Source organism: Hyaena hyaena, unplaced genomic scaffold (assembly GCF_003009895.1).
Source record: "Hyaena hyaena isolate Hyena2069 unplaced genomic scaffold, ASM300989v1 scaffold_396, whole genome shotgun sequence".
Lineage (NCBI taxonomy): Eukaryota > Metazoa > Chordata > Mammalia > Carnivora > Hyaenidae > Hyaena > Hyaena hyaena.
The window spans coordinates 1,573,791-1,588,554 of NW_024081027.1; the positions used below are offsets into that span (position 1 = coordinate 1,573,791).

The 14,764-nt window shown below is 41.4% G+C and overlaps 1 protein-coding gene across 2 annotated transcripts; it reads right to left on the minus strand.

Moving 5' to 3' along the window:
* Positions 1-3,893: 3,893 nt before the first annotated feature.
* On the minus strand, positions 3,894-14,042 carry LOC120244881 (olfactory receptor 24). Of its 2 annotated transcripts, XM_039251643.1 has the most exons (2): positions 14,032-14,042; positions 3,894-4,824 (listed from the first exon to the last, which is right to left on the minus strand). In XM_039251643.1, exons 1-2 carry the CDS (start codon positions 14,040-14,042, stop codon positions 3,894-3,896), a joined length of 942 nt encoding a protein of 313 aa, XP_039107574.1. The 2 variants fall into 2 exon arrangements, with proteins under 2 accessions (XP_039107574.1, XP_039107573.1); XM_039251642.1 differs by lacking the exon at positions 14,032-14,042 and having other exon boundaries at positions 3,894-4,871.
* Between the last annotated feature and the right edge of the window lie 722 nt (positions 14,043-14,764).

Below are 14,764 nucleotides of genomic sequence, written 5' to 3' on the forward strand. Positions count from 1 at the left end.
ACACACAGAACCTGAAGCAGGCTCCAGGCTCTGAGTTGTCAGCACACAGCCCGACATGGGGCTTGAACCGATGGACCATGAGATCATGACCTGAGCTGAAGTTGGATGCTCAACCGACTGAGCCACCAAGGCGCCCCCATATTCTGTTCTTTACATAAATGTGATCTTACATCTTCCTCGATGTACTTATTACTCTATTCATGGACTCTGATACTAGAACGTTAGCTCCTGAAGGGCAGAGATTGGCAGGCCGCCAATTAATCCATTGCATCCCCAGGCCTGAGACTTCTTAGGAACATCCATACACATATACTGTTTTTGTTGTTTGGTTTTTAATCACGGTTCGGGTGCCTTCCTCTCTCTCTCTCTCCCCCACCACCTCTGTCTCTCTCTCCCTACCTCGAAAGAACAAGGGCCCATGGACACACACACCCCCATTTGGACCCCAGACAGCCCCACTCCTGGGTGGGGTGGGAAAAAGAAAGCAAAGATTCAGTGAGTCCTGGGGGAGGGAGGGATGGGGAATTTGAAACAATTAAGGCCACTCTCCTAATGTGCCCCGACTTGGGATGCCCTCAGGAAGCCGCGGGTTTGTGGCTCCCCTGTGGTGACAAGGCTGAGGTGGGGTCAGGAATCAGGATTCGCAGAGGCTCCCTGTGAAATTCTGCTCTTGCCCAGGTGAGACGATGAGGCATCCCAGCTGGGTGTCTCTGCTGCCCCCGTGTGTCTGGAATTGGAACTGCATGATTTCAGTGTCCGGACCCGGGCAGCCCCCCGCTTTGGGAAGTCCATCAACATCCCATGAACTGGACTGTGGGCCGGCCGCCTGAAAAGGCAGCAGCTGGGAGGACGTTGGTGTGTCAGGCAGCGTCTAAGATGGTTAAAGTCCCAAAGGCTCCTGCCCCCTGGTGTTCACACCTGCGTAATGTCCTCTCCTCAAATGTGGGCTGCACAAGGGACTTGCTTCCAACAAACGCAATACAGCTAAGATGATAAGAAGCCCTTCTGATACTAGGTTATAAAGACTGTGACTTCCATCCTGTTCATACTGTCCTCCTTCTTCCTCATCTTCCCTCATCTCTTGCCCCCCCCCACTCCTCCCCCTCTCCTTCCCTATTGCTGCTGCCCGCTCCCTCTGTCTCTCTTTCCCTCTCTGTCTCTGTCTCCCTCTCTGTCTCTCTCTCTCTTCCGCCCCACTATGCAGAGACCGAAATGTCCAGGAATTGCTTTCTTTGATCAGTGAAGAACTGAGATCTGCTCAAAGTGAGGGTGGAACCAGATCCCCTGATCTGGTCAAGACAGGACAGGACCACAGTCCCTGCGGACATTGTGACTGGGCTCCTTTCAGAGACCCTGAGACCCACAGAAACCACAAGATAGTAAGAGCTGGTTGTTTTAAGCCCAGTTATATGTTGGGTTTATAATGCTTGCAGGATTTTGTTCCTGCAAATCTAATTTGGTTTATACAAATCTAAGTATACTTTCAAAACATAAACAACTCCTTAAAACTTAAATACTGACTTGTTCCTGACTTCGCATGTCCGATTCCCTTCTTCTGACACACTATTCCCACCTTCTTCATAGGGATACTTTCTTCTTGGCCTGATTCAGTTCTCAGCTCAGAAGTTATTTTAAGAAACCAAATGCCCTCAGAAATGTCCATATTAAAATACCCTCCATCTGTCTCTGTCACCTACTCTCCATTATACCTTTGAGGTCCTTCTCGCCATTGGTAATTATCTGGCACATTGATTGTTTCTTTGTTTATTGTTTTCCCTGCTGAAACGGGAATGGTTGCTTTGTTTTCTAGTGTTTAATTTTATTTAAAAAATTATTATCAGTAAAATTAGCTTTTTTGGTGCACAGTTCTTGTAATCTCATCCTATGTATAGATTTGTGGGGTCTGGGGAAATAGAACACCATTTAAAGTTTTTCATACCTTCAAAGTCATTGCCCTGATATCAGGATACAGAATAGTTCCACTCCCTAAAAAATTCCTTTGTACCAAACCTTACAGTTATAAGAAATGGCTTTTTTTTTTTCTCTCTTGCTTTCTGCTCTATTGCCAGTGCTTAGAATAATAGCTGGCATAAAGGCCACTTGGTAAATATTTGTTGAATGAATTCATTAAACACGTCAATGCCAGCAAATGTTGGAAGTTGATATTGTCAGGGCTACCAGGACAAATCTCTCCTGGAGGTGAGGCCTTACATTTTAACATAAAACAAGACAAAGGTAGTTTGGCTGACAGAATCTTAAGACATTTTTATTGGCACCAGGCATCCCCCATTGCATGCCATCTCCCAACCATCACTGTAACCACTTGCATGCATATGGCAGGAAGAGGGAGAGAATCTACAAGGAGAGAGAGCTGTGGCTCAGCCATCACCTGGTTTTTGCTTATTCCAGAAAATCCCTGACCAGAATGATGGGTTCCCCATGGCAAGTTCCGATATTCTTAAGTTCTGGGTTTTATTCACGAGAATATCCCCAGGAAGCATCATCTTTCAGGGCCAGGTTTGGAGGTCAGTTTGTTCAACTGAGGAAGTCTAATTCAAATCTCTTGGAAGGGAAGTAACATAAGCAAACTAGATGTATGATTACTCAAAGCTATCCCGCTTAAGATAATGTCAGCTCCTTAGCACCATTTGAAAAATTCTGGCGCCAATCACTGCTCATTCAGCCCAGAAATGGAGCCCAAAGTCACTGCTTATTCCATTTTTGTTGTAATCTCCATATAAAGACCAGAATGACTTCACAATAGACATAAATGAGACATATTGCTTTCATAGGGGGTATAGAATAGGGAAATGAGAGAGTGCAAAGGGACTTGATAAGGAGATACAAGGAAAACTTGAAACAAATAGCTCTCACTTCTGTTGTAAGCAGTGTTACGACTCATAGGCATTCCACAGGCATGTGCAGTGATTGAGGCGTGCCTCAGCTTCCTTCTGGCTTAGACATTCATGATTCAATTGATTGGTGTTTTCCTCTTTGCTTATGAAGACTTATACCATCAGGTGGTTCCTCATTTCCTTAGTGCATAGTCTCCATCTTTTTCTCCCTTGTGCCTTGTACAACTTTTATCTGGCACATGGCATCCTGCTCCCCCAGAAGACAGAATAGGAGTGATGGTGGAGGGGCCATGACTCACCCACATGCTCCCTGACTTAGGTCCCTGGAAGTCAATTAACTGCCTGGTTCTCTGGAAAAAAGCAAAACTCTTGAGTTGGTCCCAAAGTCCTTCTTGATATGGCATGACCCAAGTCATTCACCATAACTGGATTTTTCACCTCAAAAATGTATCTTTCTCTCTCTTTCTCTTGCTCACTGATCTTTTCACATACTGGGGATTTTTTTCTTTTTCTGATACTCTCTCCTCATATTTACCTGAGAAACATCATCTTATCCTTTGAGGTGCAGGATCGTCTCTCCTACAAAACCCTGACTCCCCCTTCCAGACTCTGTGGGGCTTTCATACTCTGTCCCATCCTTGCCCTCGTGTGCATATTTCATTCTATTATAATTAATGTCCGGTGTCTTCTCCCACATTCAGCTATAAACACCACCACTCCAAGGCCAGCACCTACATCCAGCCCAGAATACACACTTAAATATCTGTGAAGAGCTAACTGGACTTAGACGTAGGACAGATCCAGTCTGGTAGGGTCAGACTGACCTTCCCGGGAAGGCAACATCAGACATATCCAAAAGGACCCTCACTTGTTGCAGCAGTTGAGAAAATAGTAACAGGGCCAGCCTGAAATTTCCGCTTAAAGTTCTGTGATTCAAAATCCAAAGTGGCCACACTCCCAAACTGCAATTCCATACTTTTGCCCAAGACCCTAGATGTTGAGATCCTACTTCCTAGAAGTTTCCAGGTGTCCTTGTGATCAGGAAGACGAAGCTATTTTTCTGTTGACAAGCTTCCTCAGGGCCCCCTTCAGATCTCTGTTTCTCAAGCTATAGATAAAGGGGTTCAGCATGGGGGTGACTGCAGTGTACATCACAGCAGAGGCTTTCTCCTTCACAGCTGTGCGGACAGAGGAGGGACACAGATAGACCCCAATGGTGGTCCCATAAAAGAGAGCAACCACAGAGAGGTGGGAGCTGCAGGTGGAAAAGGCTTTCTTCCTGCCACCTGCGGAAGGGACCTTCATGATGGCCACAATGATGCGAGCATAGGACGCCAGGATGCAGATGAAAGGCGTGGCTATCACCATCCCAGCCACGATGAGCACAAAGAAGTTGTTCACGGACGTGTCAGTGCAAGAAAGCCTGAGAAGGGGAGTGAGATCACAGAAGTAGTGAGGTAACTCATTGTTCCCACAGAAAACCAGACGAGCCATCAGGAGGATATGAGTGAGGGAGATGAAGCAGGAAAACATCCATGGGCCACCAGCCAGCAGGCCACAGAGGCGTGGGCTCATGATGGTGGTATAGTGTAAGGGGTGGCATATAGCCACAAACCTGTCATAAGCCATCACAGCAATCAAGACACTGTCCATGATGCCAAAGAAATGGAAAAAGTACATCTGGGTCAGGCAGCAGGCATAGGAGATTGACTTGCTCCTGATTTGGATGTTCACCAGCATCTTGGGGACTGTGTTGGTGGCCAGGCAGAAATCAACCAAGGAGAGATTGGCCAGGAAGAAGTACATGGGGGTGTGGAGGCTTGAATCTGAGCTGATGGCCAGGATGATGAGCAGGTTCCCCAGGACTGTGACCACATACATGCAGAGGAACAGAGCAAAGAGGAGGGTCTCCTGCTCTGGAGTTTCTGAAAGCCCCAGGAGGATGAATTCGGATGCGCTGGTTTGGTTCCTTGGATCCATGGGTGAGATTCCCCTTGAAATGTTGGAAGGGGGAAGTTACATGAATGCTACAGAAATGATTCTGGAATATCAGCTGAGATTACAACCAATTTTCCATCCAGACTGAGTATAACATGTTTGTATATGGATTACATCTTGAACTATTGATGCAGAGTTTATGGCAACTCATATGTCAAGGTTTGGTAGTAGGACCCTCCCATGAATATTCCCATTTCAGAGAAAGATTAAGAGTATACCATGTATGAAAACTTGCTGGAAAAGCTACTAAGGGATTTACTTCTGGATAAAACAAACTGAATTTAAAATAAGGAATATCCAGGAACCAATGAACAGCCAAGCAGATTTGCTTATATGCAGAAAAAATAAGCAAAATGTTAATTTTAAAATAATAATAAGGAGGGTGCCTGGGTGGCTCAGTCGGTTAAGCATTTGACTTCGGCTCAGGTCATGATCTCACAGTTCATGAGTTCGAGCCCCGCGTAGGGCTGACAGCTCAGAACCCGGAACCTGCTTCAGATTCTGTGTGTGCGTGTGTGTGTGCGCGCGCGCGCACGCGCCCCTCTCTTGCTTGTGCTCTCTTCCTCTCTCTCTCTCTCAAAAATAAACTTTAAAAATATTTAAAATAATAATAAGAGGAAGACAGAGGAGGAGGAGAAGAAAGAAAGAAGAAGAAAGTGCACAAAAAAGATGAATTAATATATTAGGTAACAATTATACATATTAAAAGAGGAGGAATTAAAATAAGAGTTGAAAGATTCTTGTATTGAGTTGCAGGAGAAGAGAAATATTGAGTATTTTGGACTTTATACATGATTTAAGTTTAGGTATAACCACTAAAATAATGGATATAGAATTTATAATTTGTAAGTTTCAGTAGGAACACAACAGAACTAAAGAGATTTTGATCAGACTACTTTAAGTCAGGAAAGGAAATATAAAGAAGTAAAAAAAATCACAAAATATATGAGTAATTACAAGTGTGTAAATGGTTGTGTGTGTGTGTGTGTGTGTGTGTGTGTGTATAAAATCCTAAGTGCTTTTTTTTTTTAAATCCAAGTTAGTTAACATGTAGTGTAGTATTGGTTTCAGGAGTAGAATTTAGGGATTCATCACTTATGTATAATACCCAGTGCACATCCCAACAAGTGCCCTCCTTAATGCCCATCCCCCATTTAGCCCATCCCCCAACCTGTCTCCCCTCCAGCAACTCTCAGTTTGTTTTCTATATTCAGGAATCTCTTATAGTTTGCCTCCCTCTCTCTTTTTATCTTATTTTATTTTTCCTTCTCTTCCCCTATGTTCATTTGTTTTATTTTTTTAAACTCTACATATGAGTGAAATCATATGATATTTGTCTTCCTCTGACTGACTTATTTCACTTAGCATAATACATTCAATTTCCAGTCACGTTGCAAATGGCAAGATTTCATTCTTTTTGATCACCGAGTAATATTCCATTGTATATATATATACCACATCTTCTTTATCCATTTATCAGCCAATGGACAAATGTTTAAATGGCATTAACTAATCTTTAAAAACAGAGAATCTCAGATTGGACAAAGGAATAAAATTGTATTATCTCACGGGTACAAGAGATATACCTAAACTGTAACGACACAGAAAGGCTCGCCATAAAGGAATAATACTAGTATATGAAGAAATACTAACCAAAATGAAGATGGATAGCTTACTGATAAGATACACTTGAAGCAAATGCATTAAAAGGAATAAGGAAAGTCATTATATAATAATAAAAGGAACAATTCACCAGAGAAGGGGAAAAAAGCCAAATAGCTCCTAATATACATTTAATAGCACAGGCTTACAATATATAAAGAAAAAAACCTAACGGAAATATAAGGAAAAAATGATAAACCATCTCAAATTAAAAGATTCTGTCATATCTTTTTTAGTAATTGATAGAGTAGGGGGGTAAACTTTTGTTAAGGGTATAGAAAATTTAAACAACACAATTAACCAGCTTGACCTGAGAATTACACTAAGTTATTAGAGAATCCACAGTTTTTCAAGGATGTATATCTGTTAAAAATTAGGCCATAAAGTAAATCTTAATAGCAGAGAAGACATATCATACAGAGCCTGTTCAATTATAATAATGTAATCAAGTTAGAAATCAATAATAAAAGATAACCAGCCTCTTCCTACATATTTGGAAATATTAAAAGCACATTTAAAAATAATGTATACATCAAAGAAGACATCATCATTGAAACCAGTAATATTTATAGTTTTTTTAAAACCTACCTATCTATATCTATATAAACATAGATACACACAATGGAATATCACACAGCCTTTTAAGAGGAGGAGATTTTGCCATTCACAACAATATAGTTGGACCTAGAGTGTATCATGCTAAGTGAAATAAGTCAAAGACAAATGCCATATGATTTCACTCATGTGTGAAATCCTAAAAAACAAATGAACAAACAAAAAGCAAAATCAGAACTCTAAATACAGAAAACAAACTGATGGTTGCCAGAGGGAGAGGTGTGGGGATCAATAAAATGGGTGAAAGGGAGTGGGAGATACAGGCTTCCAGTTGCAGAATGAATTAAATCACAAGAATAAAAGGCACACAGCATAGGGAAGACAGTCGATGATGTAATAGCATTGTATGGTAACAGATGGTAGCTACACTTGTGGTGAAAATAACATAATGTCTAGAGAAGTTGAATCCCTATGCTGTGTACCTGAAACTAATGTAACATTGTGTGTCAACTATACTAAAAAAACCCTACCTAATCAAAGGAGATGTAGCTAAACCAGTATGTAGAGGTAAATTCATATTCTTAAAATGCATAATGTAGAAAAGAAAGCTTGAAATTTTAAAACTATTGAAAGTCATGAAAGAAGACTTGCACACTTGGGCAGATTACATGATTGTGCTTGCTCCGTTCATGATCCTGCATCCCTTTAATGACCATTTACTGGGTGATGGCAGAACGGCTTTATATCTTCCCCACAAAGAACACCAAGTTTGACAATTACCCATCAACGAGAGTATGTGTGTATGAATCTGGGGCCCAGCAGAGAAGTTCTGGCATACAACTGGAGCAAAACCAACCTGAGATCTGGCACTTGGAAGGGGGGGTAAGAGGAACAGCTTTACTTCAGCCATATCACACGTCTCTCAAGGCAGCACAGCTCAGTGCCAAGGAGATACCCTCAGCCCTTGATTTTACCCATGGGGGAAAGTGAGAGTGTGTGAATGAGTATCTGACACCCCCCCCAGCTGTGCAAGATGCTGCCACAGAGACCCACATTTTTCTCACCCCATGCAGAACACTGAGGTGAGCTTCATGACCGAGGGCAAGGAGAGGCTGGGAGCAGAGCAGGGAAGGCTCAGAATGCATCAAAGAGACACAGATCCTGCTACCTATTCCACAGAGTCCATCAGGAAGCTAGCCCACACACTGCTGGGAATGCCTCTCACCTCTCCCAACTCTCCAGCAGGTACCCCCAGTGCTGTGTGTGCCTCACGCAGGAACACCACCTAGCCATGGCTGGCTCCCTGTGCGTGCCTCCAAGGGCGACAAGTGTGGGCATTTACAGATGGTTAGTGAGCAAGTGTGGAAAACCAGTCCAACTCTGAGGAACTGAGAGAAAGCACACACACTGGGGCATTTCAGGGCACCGCTCTAGGGAAGATAAAATGAAGTCTGTCAGCCCCTGGCCTGGCTTTGGAGGATCAAGAGGAAGCAAACAATCTTAAGAATGCCCCCTCCCCTCACTGTAGGAAACAAAATGAAGCAGGTGTATTCATTGAAAAGGTCTAAGAATCCACTGAAGAGCCTAAGAGTCCCTGGAAGGGTTAACAGAGGGATTTTTTTTCTCCCAAAGCTGGTCTTTAAAGATTGGAGAAGGTAACTGCATCTTCAAATGTGAAAACGTCAATGCATGATTTCAGGGAACATTAAAAGTCAACAAAACATGACACAACCAAAGGTACACAATAATTTTCTGGTAAGTGACCCCAAAGAAATGCAGATCTATGATCTACCTGATGAAGAATTCAAAATAGATGTTTTAAGGAAGCTTAGTGAGATACAAGAAAACACAGAAAGATAATTCAATGAAATCAGAAAAAAAATACATGCACATGATCTTATATATAGAAATTCCTTAAAAAGTACACACACACACACACACACATACACACACACACTGGAACTAATAAATGAGTAAAGTTGTAGGATATGAAATCAATACACAAAAATTAGCTGCATTTCTATACACTAACAATTAACTATCTGAAAAAGAAATAATTAAAACAATCTCATTTACAATAGCATCCAAAACAAATAAAATGCTTAGGAATAAATTTAACCAAAAAGGTGAAAGATCTGTATACCAAAAACTATAAAGTATTGATGAAAGAAATTGAAGAAGACACAAATACATGGAAAGATATCCTGTGTTCACCAATTGGAATAATTAATATTGTGAAATTGTGCATTTTACTCAAAGTGGGCTACAGATTCAATGCAATCATTATCAAAATTCCAGTGGTATTTTTCACAGAAATAAAGGACACAATCCTAAAATTTGTATGGAACCACAAAAGACCCCCCCCCAAAAAGCAACTTTGAGAAAGAACAAAGCTGGAAGGATCAAATTTCCTGACTTCAACTATATTACAAATCTCTAGTAATCAAAACAGTATGGTACTGGCATAAAAACAGACACAGAGATCAGTGGAATAGAATAGAGAGCCCAGAAATGAATCCATGCACAGTGAACCAATCTTTTACAAGGGTGCCTAGAACACACAATGGAGAAAGGATGGTGTCTTCGATAAATGGTGTTGCGGGAACTGAATATTCACATGCAAAAGAATGAAAGACTCCTATCTTACACCACTCACAAAAAATAACTCAACATTTATTAAAGACATAAATATAAGATCTGAATCCATAAAAATCCTAGAAGAGAACATAGGGGGAAAGCTCCTTGATATTGGCTTTGGCAATTTTTTTTTATATGACACTGAAAGCACAAAACACAGAATCAAGAATCAACAGGTGGGACTACAGCAAAAGGAAACTACAAAAAGAAAAGCCACCCTACGGACTGGGGGAAAATATTTGCAAACCACATATCTGATGGAGGATATATCCAAAGTATACAAGGAACTTACATCACTCAATAGCAAAACTACAAATAATCCGATTAAAATGGGCAAAGAAACTGAATAGACCTACCCCTAAAGAAGAGATACACACATCAACAGGTACATGAAAAGGTGTTCAACATCAGGGAAATGCAAATAAAATCACGAGATATCACCTTGCACCTTTTAGATGGCTTTTACCAAAAAGACAATATATAACAACTGTTGGTGATGATGTGGAGAAAAGGGAATCCTTGCACCCTCTTTGTGGAGGGGTACATTGGTGTGGCCACTATGGAGAGGAGAGTAGAGGTTCCTCAAAACATTAAGATACAGTAAGATACAGGGGCACCAGGGTGACTCAGCGGTTGACTTCAGCTCAGGTCATGATCTCACGGCTCACGAGTTTGAGCCCTGCTTTGGGCTGGCTGCTGTCAGTGCAGATCCCACTTGGGATTCTCTGTCCCCCTCTCTCTTTGCCCCTCCCCCACTTGTGTGCGCGCGCGCGTGCTCTCTCTCTCTCTCAAAAATAAATAAAACATTTAAAAAATTAAGATAGGACTATCATGGGATCAAGCAATCCCTCTTCTGGGTATGTGTCTGAAGGAAACCAACTCAGTATCTCAAATGGATATCTCCTCTCCCAGGTTCATTGCAGTGATATTCAAAATAGCCAAGATGTGGAAACAACCTAAGTGTCCATCAGTGGGGAATGGATAGAGAAGCTGTAGAATATATATAAAATATTCAGCCACGAGAACAAAGGAAATCTTGTCATTTGTGACAATGTGGATGAACCCAGAGGACTTTATGCTAGGTGGAAATACTCTAGGCAGAGAAAGACAAATATTCTATGATCTCACTTACACGGGGAATTTTTTTAAAAAGTCAAACTTATAGAAACAGCCAGTAGAATGGTGGTTAGTTACCAGGGGCTTAGGGAAGTGGGGAGTTACTGGTCAAATGGCATAAGCTTACAGGGAGAAGATAAGTAAGATTTAGGGATCTAATGTGCAAATGGGGGCTATAGTTACTAATACCATATTGTATACTTGAAATTTGCCGATCTTAAGTGTTCTCACTTTGGTTCTCTTTTCCTTAACAATTTTGGTCCCATAATCCTTTGGAGATTCTGTTAAACTATAGGCCTTCTTCTACCCCCACCCCTGACAACATACCTTGATATTACTTTGCATATCATTTCAGGGTATTCATGAAATGTCCTCAACTCCAAGTTAGGATCCACTTTTAAAAACTTTCTTTGTAGAGGTCTGCTAGTTTCCACGGTGATTCTCAGACTTACGACTCCAGGCTTCCAACACCCAAACCTGAATTGCTGCCTCCAAACTCAGTATTTCCATCCGGAAAATTTGCACAAATATAGTGTGGAATGATGGGAAGCATGTAGATAATTGGATCCAGATGGACCAGAATTAAAACCCTAGCTTCTAAACCAAGTAACTGTTAACTTCTCTAAACTTCTTTTTCTATATCTTTATATACTTGGGAGAAATAATACCCACCTCTGAGTTTTCTTAGAAGCTGAAGTGAGGTAGCCCATGGAAAGTGACCAAAGCAGCCCTCAGCATCACAGTATGGGCTCAGCCAACATTAGGCAGCGTCACCTGAGACATAAAGGAAGGACTTTGAAAAGAGAAACACCTGATTGGTTCCTGGGCTTACCACATACTAGTTAAGTGAACTTGAGTGAATTGCCTAACCCCTAAAACCTCACTTTCTTTGTCAGAAGGGAATGATGATAATGGTCGAGGATTAAATGAGTCATGCACATAAAATTATCTACAATGTCTGACACAGGATAAAATGGTTATAATGAGCAGTGATATCCCTTTCTTTTTCGTCCTGCATGGGAAGTTCATTAGATAAAAAATAAAGTCTATTTTCTTCTAGAGCCTCTCTTTCTGTGAATGAAGTCACTGTCCCTCTAGACCACTATGATTGAAACTTTGACTCTTCCTCCCTCATTTCTTCCACTGACAAAGCCAATTCATCAACGAGCTACCACATCTTCCAGAAGTTGAACATTCCATTCTTCTAGTCATTTTCCATCTAACTCCTCCTCCCGCCATTACTTGAGAGTAAATCAAGGCTCCCATCACTTCTGGGTTGCCAAGATCTGGTTTTTACTTAGTCTTTATGCATCCATTCTCCTTCCTCCAAACCACCCTGAAATCACTGCTAGATTAATCCTCATGGAGTATACTTATGACCATATCACTTTTATTCACTTTCTCCTTCACTCACTCGTTTATTCCACCAATTCCATCAACAGTTATTGATTGGGCTGAGTGGTAGGGAAAAGACATGAAAAGACACAGACCTTCAGAGTGGCTAAAATGAGCAAATCAGAGGACTCTAGATGCTGGCGAGGATGTGGAGAAACGGGCACCCTCCTACACTGTTGGTGGGAATGTAAACTGGTACAGCCCCTCTGGAAAACAGTGTGGAGGTTCCCCCAAAAATTAACAATAGATCTCCCCTATGACCTAGCAATAGCACTGCTAGGAATTTACCCAAAGGATACAGGAGTGCTGATGCCTAGGGGCACAGGGACCCCAATGTTCATAGCAGCACTCTCAACAATAGCCAAAACATGGAAAGAGCCTAAGTGTCCATCAATGGACGAATGGATCAAGAAGATGCGGTTCATCTATACAATGGAATACTACATGGCAATGAGAAAGAATGAAATCTGGCCTTGTGTAGCAACATGGATGGACCTTGAGGGTGTCATGCTGAGCAAAATAAGTCAGGCAGATAAGGACGGCTACCATATGTTTGCACGTATAGGAGCATTAGGAGGAACTTAACGGAGGACCGTGGGGGAAAAGAAGGAGGGAAACACGGGGGAAGAGGGAGGGAGGCAAACCATGAGAGACTCTTGAATGCTGAGAACAAACTGAGGGCTGATGGGTGTGGGGGGGAAGGGGGGAGATGGGCATGGAGGAGAGCACTTGTGGGGATGAGCACTGGGTGTTATATGGAAACCAACTTGACAATAAACTATTAAAAAAAAAAAAAGACACAGACCTTGCCTTCAAAGGCTTAAGAGCAGAGACTGTATGTCTGTTCACTTTTGCAGCCAGCATCTTATCTGAGATATAGGAGGCATAAACACTTGCTTAATATGTGCATGAATAAATAATGATTTTCTTTTATATTGAGTGTCTCCAATAACACCAGACACTGCTCTAAGTTGTTTACCAATTTGCTACTCGCACCAACCCACTGAGGCTGGTTCTGTTTCACATATAAGGAAATGGAGATACAATGAGATTAATAAAATCAAATAGTGTTTCACAGACAGAAGGTCATAGAGCTAAGCCAAGCACTCTGAATCCAGAGACTATACTCTTGATCTCTGTATTTCAAGAATCTGAAATGAATGGATAAATTCAGTTTAATAAAGGAAACAGACTCAAGAGGCATTTAGCAAATTATGGGAAATGGACATTATAGAAAATTACCGTGAGAATTAATTGCAAGAGTACTCAAGAAATGCAGCTGAATCAGGCAGTGATCCAGATTCTTTTCATGTGAAGGTAAACATTTGGCTTTTGTTCAGTGGATAACAGTGGTTCATAAAGTCTTTTGTATAATGGCAGATTTTCCAAGATTCTCTTGCAAATCTATATGTCTTGCTGTATTTACTACTGCCCTCCTAAAATTATGTTTTCTACCAGTTTGGGGTGGGGTGACCAATGCAAATCCCCCTCACTACTCCTCCTTCCTTGTCATTTCCTGTCTCCATGCTTCCTCAGATTTCATACTACTTAATGAATCCCTAGTATGTGCCAAGCACTATGCTAGACATACTACATATATGACATGTCGTCCTAACAACACACTGTGAGGAAGGGATTATGATCCCCCTTTTACAGATGAGATGATTGAGGCCCCAAATAGAGAATTGGGTGTAACTCCCACAGTTATTAAGTGAGCTTGGTTGCAGTGCATATCTGCCTGAGTCCAAAACTCACAGCCCTTCTACTGAGCCATGCTGCCCTTCTGCATTCTCTCTTCTTGGAATTCCTTGACCCCCTTACCATCCTCCACCAAATTCTCACTCACTGCTGCCACTTGCTGTTTTTCCACAACCCCTGGGAAAAGTTTAAGTCTCCAGAATCAGAAGACTCAGGTGCTTCCTAATCATCTTGACGAAGTTCCACTCAAGGAAGCACAACTTGTATCCCACATGGAACTCCTGAGCTTGGTGTCCACGGTTTCTCAGTTGGGAAAGATTAGGAATTTCCAATGACTTCAGAAACTCTGTCAGGGAAATAACTCAAACTTATGCCAACAGAGCCTGGTAGAAACACTTTCTTCTTTGAGATACTCAAGTGGGCTTGGGAAAGCAGGTCCACATACTAACATTATGCTTTATGCTTGTTGTAGAAGAAGGGAGACTCCTTACACATAAGGTCTCCACCTCAAAGAATTGTTTGCCTAAAGAAACAGTTATCATTGAGCTATTGAATTTGAAAACCTCTATCACTTCTCGGCCTTTTGGCTAAGATCAAGTGGAATTTGAAAACCTCAAGAGTTTCAATGGCTATTTTTTTTAATTAACCCAAACAACATGATAAATGTTCATATAATAGTAAAGTTTCAATTTAATTTTTAATAGTGGTTAAATGCCTCTTTGAATTACTGGCTTAACCTAAATTTTGAAAAAAAAAAGTGTGATGTATTATATACATACTGTAATCAAAAGTTTGAAATATCATATTTCTTAAATATAGGGAGAACATTAATCACATTTAGCAAACAT